Here is a 7,608-nt window from a genome sequence, read left to right as displayed (position 1 = left end):
TTGTTCAAATAAAAAAGTAAGACTTTTTGGGATTGGGAACGGCGAGTTGTACTATTTTTATTTACTTTGCATTAGGTCAAAACTGTTTTATTATACTCATTGTGCTTTGAATAATACTAGTATTTTTAATTCCTTATTTCATGAGATTGGTTTTCGTCATATTCCTTTTACCGAGGTGTAGCCGCGTGACCGGTTATAGCCGGTGGCAAACATTGCCAAGGGTAGGCCGGATTTATTTATTTGTTTGATAATAAAAAAGTGCTTTTAGCATTATTATACACATAAAATATACCTCTAGCGTTGTGCGGAATAAAATATTCACAATAATACCATCTTGTTATTAATTTCTATAAAATAATCAAACTTGAACAACTACCTTTTTTTATTTCTTTATCGGTTTATCCTATTCATTATTATGACTATATTTCTTTACTTTGTTTTATTATATTATTATTATTGCTTGCACAGGAAGTGTAAAAGCAGGGATAAACACTGACCAGCTCATGACGCAATCGAACGGATGAAAACATTGCCACGCTGGACTCTCACCAATCTCTACCGTCCATTCCCGTCCGAAACAAACGGCTGAGATTGAGTCATCCACGCAGTACGTTTCGGTGGGAGTGAAATAGCAAGAGAGGAGAGATGATAAAATCAGAAAAACGAGGAGAGAAGTTTTAGAGAGAGAAACTCACATAAACATCACAACAACACTATCCTATCCCCCCTCCTTTTCCAGAGAGAGAAAGTTGAAATATTTCATTTTTTTTGCTCCAGTCTTCAGATTCGCCGGAAAACACTCGAGTTTCATCATTTCCGGCGATTTTAACCGGCGACTCCAGCTCAATTGATTATAATCTATACTTACAACTCTGATGATATACATATATACGTGTGTATAGATCGGAACTGTAATGGATAGAATTAGAGAAGGTCGACGAGCTGCTGCTTCGAGTATGCCCAACGGATTATCGCGCCGGCGTCATCGAACAAGTACTTTCAGAGAATCACCTGGTATATACGTATATTTACAGATATTTATATACATATATGTAATAGATCTGTGATTTTGTGAATTTTTTGTATTGATTTGGTGAAATTGTTGCAGAAGATGAACCGGAGATGCACGAGCCAGCGAGATTACGAGAGAGAGGAGTGAAGAAAGATCGGGAGAGAGATCGAGATCGAGAACGAGAGAGGTCGAGGAGTAGTAAACGAAGAAGAGCAGATAGATTAATGAACGCTGGAGATGAGAGTTCGGAGGAAGATGAGAGTGTAAATGATGAAGAAGATGATGATGAAGATGTCACCGGTGGTGGTAATTTCTCCAGGATGTTACCGCCTTTACCGACTCCGATCTTATCGCAACCGTCGATTTCGAGTAATTATAATAATAGTCATAGTCATAGTTATAGTCAGAATCTGAATCGGAAGAGTTTGTTAGCGGAGAGTGGTGGAGGAAAGGTGTTTAAAGCTGTTGTTCCGGCTTGGAAAGCTGCTGCTGATGAAATGATTGGCGTCTCGGTGCCGCGAAAAGCGAGAACTGGTATGGTTTTAATTTGAACGATTTCTGATTGATTTGTTTGATTTGGATTTGTGTTAATTTGTTTTTTTTGCAGCGTCGACAAAGAGGTCGCATGATTGGATTTCTGGTGGTGGAGGAGAGCAGATGAATCACCGGCAAGCTTCGAGTTCACCGGTGAGAGGAGGGATTGTTATGTCAACGCAGTCTGGGGCGGGTGTGAGAGATGCTGCTCCTTTGTCACCTCCTTCGTCTTCTAATGTTTCCATTAAGAAGAAAATTGTTAGTGATGATGAATTTGTGTTGTTTGATTTGTTTTCGTGTTTTTTGTAGTTGTTGATTTGTGTTTTTTGTTTGTGTGTAGAAGCCTAGCGGAGGTGGAGTAAAGCCGAGACCACAACCGAGGTCTGCCACAACTTCCAAGTCCTCGTCTTCGAATAATAATCCGGAGGAGCTGGAAATTGAGATTGCCGAGGTTTTGTATGGACTCATGACTCAGTCTCAAGCTCCTTCGAAAAATGATTTATTGGCAAAAAATGAATTTAATAACAAATCTAGCAGTGAAGCTAAATCTAGAGCTTCTTCTCCAGTTTCTAATTCTTCTTCAGCAGCTCCCATAACCGCTGTTGGTGAGTTGAGATGTTTGTGGGTCGATTTCTTTGTTTGTTTGTTCACTTTTCGGATTATGTGTTTTAACTATGTTATTTTTTGTTGAATCTGCAGCTCCAAAGAGGAAGAAGCCAAGACAATTGGTTGATAATAATTTAGTTGGTAGTTCCAGTACAAGGAGCAGTCCAGGAATGAAGGTAGAGATTGATCAGACGGCGAGGTCGGAACTCTGTCCTCCAAATCTGGAAAGGAATTTCGGATCTGCAGCTGAGAATGGCGAATCTGCAAATTCAGGTAAATCTGGCGCAGAAGCTAGTCAACATCTTTCGAAGTCTATGAAACTGGAAGCTAGCACGTTGTCCGAATCGAAAGGGGTTCTAATGGAAGAAGCTGGGGAAAGCCGAGATGCGGTGTCAACTACCAAGGATGAGGTTAATTCTATCAAGAAGGATTCACTTATGGTTAAATTAAAAGATGATCCCAAGGAGGTGATAGCGACATCGATAATGACATCAACTAATGTGTAAGTGCTTAAATGATTTCTCTTGTTTGATATTCTATCTAGTTGTTTTGTCTCTAATTAGTTGTTGATGGATGAATTTTCAGGGTAGCAGCAGCTCCAGCAAATGAGAAGAAAAGGGAGGAAAAATATCAGATAGATCTGATGGTGGGTGTAGAAAATTCAAGATGTTTTTTTTTTAAATTTTTTTAATTATTAAATTCTTTGTTGCTGATCTGGACTTCTGATTTTCACAAGTTGCCTACTTATGTTATTGATTTATGTAGGCTCCACCTCCTCAATTAAGATCATCACCAGAAAGGGACAGAGCTGTTAGTTTTATGGGTGATCGAAATAGGATGGTTTTTGAACTGGTAAGTAAATTTACATGTTGTAGGATATCCTCATATCTTTTTAATTGTATTTATGTAAATGTATTATAATTCTTTCAGGAAAATAATGGAGAGATGAGTAAAGCTAACGAAACTGACCAAGTGGGAATTAGCAAGGACGACACAGTGATTCAATCTGATGAAAAAGGTGCAAAGAAGGTAATTGAAGAAGTTGAATTCCAGAAATCATATATAAGCAAGGAGCGGAATATTGATCTTCGCTTCGATTTGGAAAAGCCGGGCATGGATACTGTAAACAACCCTCAAAGTGATCATGTTGTGAAGTCACAAGCACAGTACTCTAAGGCTCCATTCAAAGAAGAGCCACCAAACACGGAAAAAAGTGGTACGTTATCCTTCAGTGTTACTCTGTAAGGTTACTGAAACTGGTTTTATGATCAGTTAATGAATTTTACTTCCATTTTTTGGTACAGCTCAAACCATTTCTTTGCCTCTACCTATGTCTGTTGCTAGCTGGCCTGGTGGAATTCCTCCTCCAATTGGGTATGTGCTGAAGATATATAATGCCTATTGCACTTCATTTTTTTGGTCATTATTGGGCCGGTATTGGTTTGAGCTAATCAATTTTTTTCCTGGCTGAATAAATTTTGTCTTTGTTTTTTAGGTACATGGCACCCCTACAAGGAGTTGTATCAGTTGAGGGGGCTTCCATGCCTTCAGCACCGGTCCAGGTATGTCAGTTTGAACTTTACTACTTTTGATCTAGTTTATGTTTTTTACATATCCCCAAGTGATTGTCCATCCTTAATTGAACTTTCTAATTGTGGTAAATCAAACAATTACAGCCTCTTTTCTCTCAACCACGGCCTAAGAGGTGTGCCACTCATTGTCATGTTGCGAGAAATATTCATTATTATCAGCAGCTCATGAAGATGAATCCTTTTTGGCCTCCACCTTCTGGCACTGCTTCCATGTTTGGAGCGAAACCCTCCAATGTCAATGTTATGCCCCCTACAGAGCTTCATGGTAACAGTGCCGGAAGGAGTTTGAACTCTGTGCAAGACAAGGGCCATAGTCTTGCTATCTTTCCAGGTAATGCTGGAAAAGAAAAATTTGCCCAACCTGTAAACAATGCAGATGCTGGACATGGAAAGCAACAGATTTTACTTCAGCAAGCTATGCCTCCAGTGCCTCCCAATAATATGATGGTATGTTACTCTTACTTCCCTTCCCATGCTGCTACCACTTTAATTGACTCGTAGCTATACAATTTCATCATTTTAGTATTGTTACTAATATGATATTTTTATTTCAGCATGGCCCTGCTATCATATTCCCTTTCAACCAGCAGCAGGCGGCAGTGGTAGCTACTTCTGGCAGACCCATGTCTACAAAATCTCCAACCACTACAGGGAGTTTACCTTCAACTGGTGCACAAAATTTAGCTACTACGACTGCTTCGGCACCACCACCTGCAAGTGCACTAGGCTTCAACTACCCAAATATGTCTGCCAATGAAACACAGTACTTGGTGTTACAGAACAGTCCATATCCATTCCCGATACCAGCAGTGGGGGCACCACCAAATTTTAGAGGCCATGCTCAGCCAATGCCAATGTTCAACGGATCTTTTTATCCTTCTCAGATGATCCATCCGTTGCAACTCCAGCAACAGCAAGCACCAACTTCTCAGCAACAACAAATCCAACAAACTCATCAAAACACAAGTAATGGCTCCACATCGTCTCAGAAGCATTTGCAGTCCCAACAACACCGTCCACAAGGCATTGCCATCAATAGCGGAGGAACGGGAAACGGAGTCTTGCAGAACTTTGCTGCCCCTAAAAGTCGTCCATCTCAGCATATGCCCCCATCACAAGCAAGGCAGCTTGAGAGTGAGGTGGGTGGTGAAGACAGCCCATCAACTACTGATAGTCGAGGATCTCGGGCTCCTGTGAATGTTTACAATCAGAACTTTGCCATGCCCATTCATCCCCAGAATTTTGCTTTGATGAGCTCATCTGCTGCTTCAGCTGGTGCTACCGGTGCCGGTGGCGGGAATCAGAATGATAAGAAGCAAACGCACCAACAACATTCAGGGTTCAAATCAGGGGTGGAATCCCTTCCATCTCAAGCGTTTGCCATGTCATTCGGCCCCATGATTGGTTCCACATCTGCTTCTGGAATTGACTTGTCTTCCCTGTCACAAAATCATGCCATCCTTCAGAACTTACCAGAGGCTACAAGGCAAAGCTATCATCAGATCATGCAGGCTGCCGCAACTGCCCAGGCTGTTCAGCAAAAGAAGAACAATAGAATGTCAGAAGATGGTAAGATTGGTGGTGCTGTTTCAACCAATGTAGATGAAGAGAGGAAGGTGCTAACTGGGAAGGGTCCTTCGGGTGGAGGACAGTCCATTAGTTTCTCGAGACCGGACTTTGCTGATGCATCTGAATCTGCAGCTCCTAAAGATAGTTCTTCCAATAGCATAGCTCGTATGCTAAACCTTGCTCCTGGTCCTACTCGTATGCCTAATGTTATGAATTTGGTCAGCGCTTCAAATTCGCAGCTACATGCTCAGTTTCAACATCAGCAACAGTTGATTCAGATGCACAACCAGCAGCAACATCAACAGCAACAGCAACTAGCAGCTAATGTGACAGCTCGAAGTAAGACGCCAACAAGTAATGGGATTGCGTCCTCTGAGCACTTGACTTCATCATCAGTACCTTCCAAGTTCCCAAATTCAGTATCCGGCTTTCCACCAAATTTTGTTCAAAGCAGCAACAACAGTAGCCCAACACAATCTTCACAGTGGAAAAATTCTAACAGAACTCCCACCTCCCAAGTTCAATCATCACTGGTCTCATCAACATCATCCCCCAAAAATCATCAACAGCAGCAGACAAGAACCTTACAAAACCACACTCAAATATCCTTCGGGACAAATCAAAAACCAGCAGCATCTCAAGGGCAGCAGCATCCTAATAGCAGCCAGTCCCCATCCCCGCCAGTCGCTGTCGGATCTCCTACTCACTCTTCCCTATCTAAAGGTGCCAGCTCTAGCCCAAGGACAAATACTGCTTCTGCAAACAAGACTGGCCAAGCATCTACATTATCGTCACAACAGGCCAAGAATTCAACATCTGTTCCGAACCAAAAGTCCTCTCCGGCAGTTGGAAGAAATGTTCCATCAGTTCTTGGGAACCCTCACAGTGCTTCAACCAAAACCCAAATCCAGATGCAGCAGCTGCAACAACAGCAGCGTCAACAACAACAGTTTCAGCAGCAGTTATCAAAACAAACACTGCAGCAGGCAATGTTTTTTTCGAATCCCTATTTTCAAGGCCAACAACCGAATTCTGCTGGTTCTAATACTTCACCCGCGAGTGGCTATAATCTTCAACGAAGGCACTCTGAGCAACCGCAGCAGTCGCAACAACCCCAAGGATCCTCCCCAAGTTCTTCTGGAATGTTATCTATGTGCCCTCCAGCCACACAATCTAATACCAGCACAACTGATCCTGCAAAAGCGGCTGCAGCAGCTGCGGCCGCAGCTGCTAGCAATATGAAAGGAGGTGGCTTCTCTTCGCAGGGCATTCTCCATTCTCCCCAGTTTGGTGTACAATCACCAGGAAATTCTCATCAGCTACTGCCTGTTGGATTTTCCTATGGCCACAACAGCATTCCTGCTGCGGTCCAGGTGAAGCCAGCGGAGCAGAAACAGCCAGCGGAGCAGAAACAACCGGCTGGTGAGTACTCTTCAAATAAATCCCCATGGATATGTAAATCTCTAAAAGATTAGGTTATATATGGTGACTTAATATATAAAAGAAGGAAATACGTTTAATACCAGGAAATGATAATTTGCATTCATGTTGGCAGCCTGACAAGAAAAAATTAAAGATACACTGCCTTGTTGGAGCTTAGACTGATCTTCCATAGAGAATGGAGTGTCCTTTACGAACTAGCAACCCACAATTTTGGGGAAGTTGAGTGGGGGAAATGATCTGCAGGCGGATGGGCTGGACATGAAGTATAGGCTGCTGAGTATGTGCCCTTTCGTGAGCAAACTTTTCTTTTAATCTGACAGGTTGATAGTGCGTTCATGTGGTACTATTAATCGTGATGAAGTAGCCAGGGTGACGATAACAACCGGAGAGAAGTCCCCAGCGATGTGCATGGCAGATATTTAAATAAAGATGAGCGGCAGAATTGATGAAGAAGTCATCTTCCTTCCATCTGTAATTTTGCAAAGTTTTTGTTCATTTTCTGTCTGTTTACTACCATAAAAGTAGAAGTTTAGATTTGGCACATATATATGTATTGGAGGGCTGTGCATGTATATGTCTAGCACATGTGATAGTAACCCCCTCTCAATTTTTTTAATTTAATGGGTTCCCTGATCTCTCTCTGTCTTTTTTGAATGTTTGTGATCATAAACTTGTAGAGAAATCAGAAATGAGTCGTTACTTTGAACAAGATATCCTGTGTATTGACAACGGCAATACTTTGTTGATGCTAATTTTTGTTTGAGGTAGGTAGCAGAAAACGACTACTTATTTTTGGTGTAGTCTGGTACTGCCGCCTGGACCCTGTATCGTCAAACAGGGCCATATAAAAAG

At 41.9% G+C, this 7,608-nt stretch overlaps 1 protein-coding gene across 2 annotated transcripts; it reads left to right on the top strand.

Annotated features, from left to right (window-relative positions):
* Nucleotides 1–654: 654 nt before the first annotated feature.
* LOC141676622 (protein TIME FOR COFFEE) lies at nt 655–7,391 on the top strand. Of its 2 annotated transcripts, none has more exons than XM_074482308.1 (13): nt 655–1,014; nt 1,112–1,546; nt 1,620–1,804; nt 1,887–2,151; nt 2,246–2,654; nt 2,738–2,798; nt 2,918–3,004; nt 3,083–3,368; nt 3,457–3,526; nt 3,648–3,714; nt 3,829–4,191; nt 4,299–6,735; nt 6,869–7,391. In XM_074482308.1, the coding sequence occupies exons 1-13, from the start codon at nt 915–917 to the stop codon at nt 6,871–6,873; spliced, it is 4,770 nt and encodes a 1,589-aa protein (XP_074338409.1). In that variant the 5' UTR covers nt 655–914; the 3' UTR covers nt 6,874–7,391. The 2 variants fall into 2 exon arrangements, with proteins under 2 accessions (XP_074338409.1, XP_074338408.1); XM_074482307.1 differs by having other exon boundaries at nt 1,109–1,546.
* Nucleotides 7,392–7,608: the final 217 nt, after the last annotated feature.

Source organism: Apium graveolens, chromosome 8 (assembly GCF_009905375.1).
Source record: "Apium graveolens cultivar Ventura chromosome 8, ASM990537v1, whole genome shotgun sequence".
In the NCBI taxonomy this organism is placed as follows: Eukaryota; Viridiplantae; Streptophyta; class Magnoliopsida; order Apiales; family Apiaceae; genus Apium; species Apium graveolens.
This window is presented reverse-complemented; position numbering and strand designations above follow the sequence as displayed.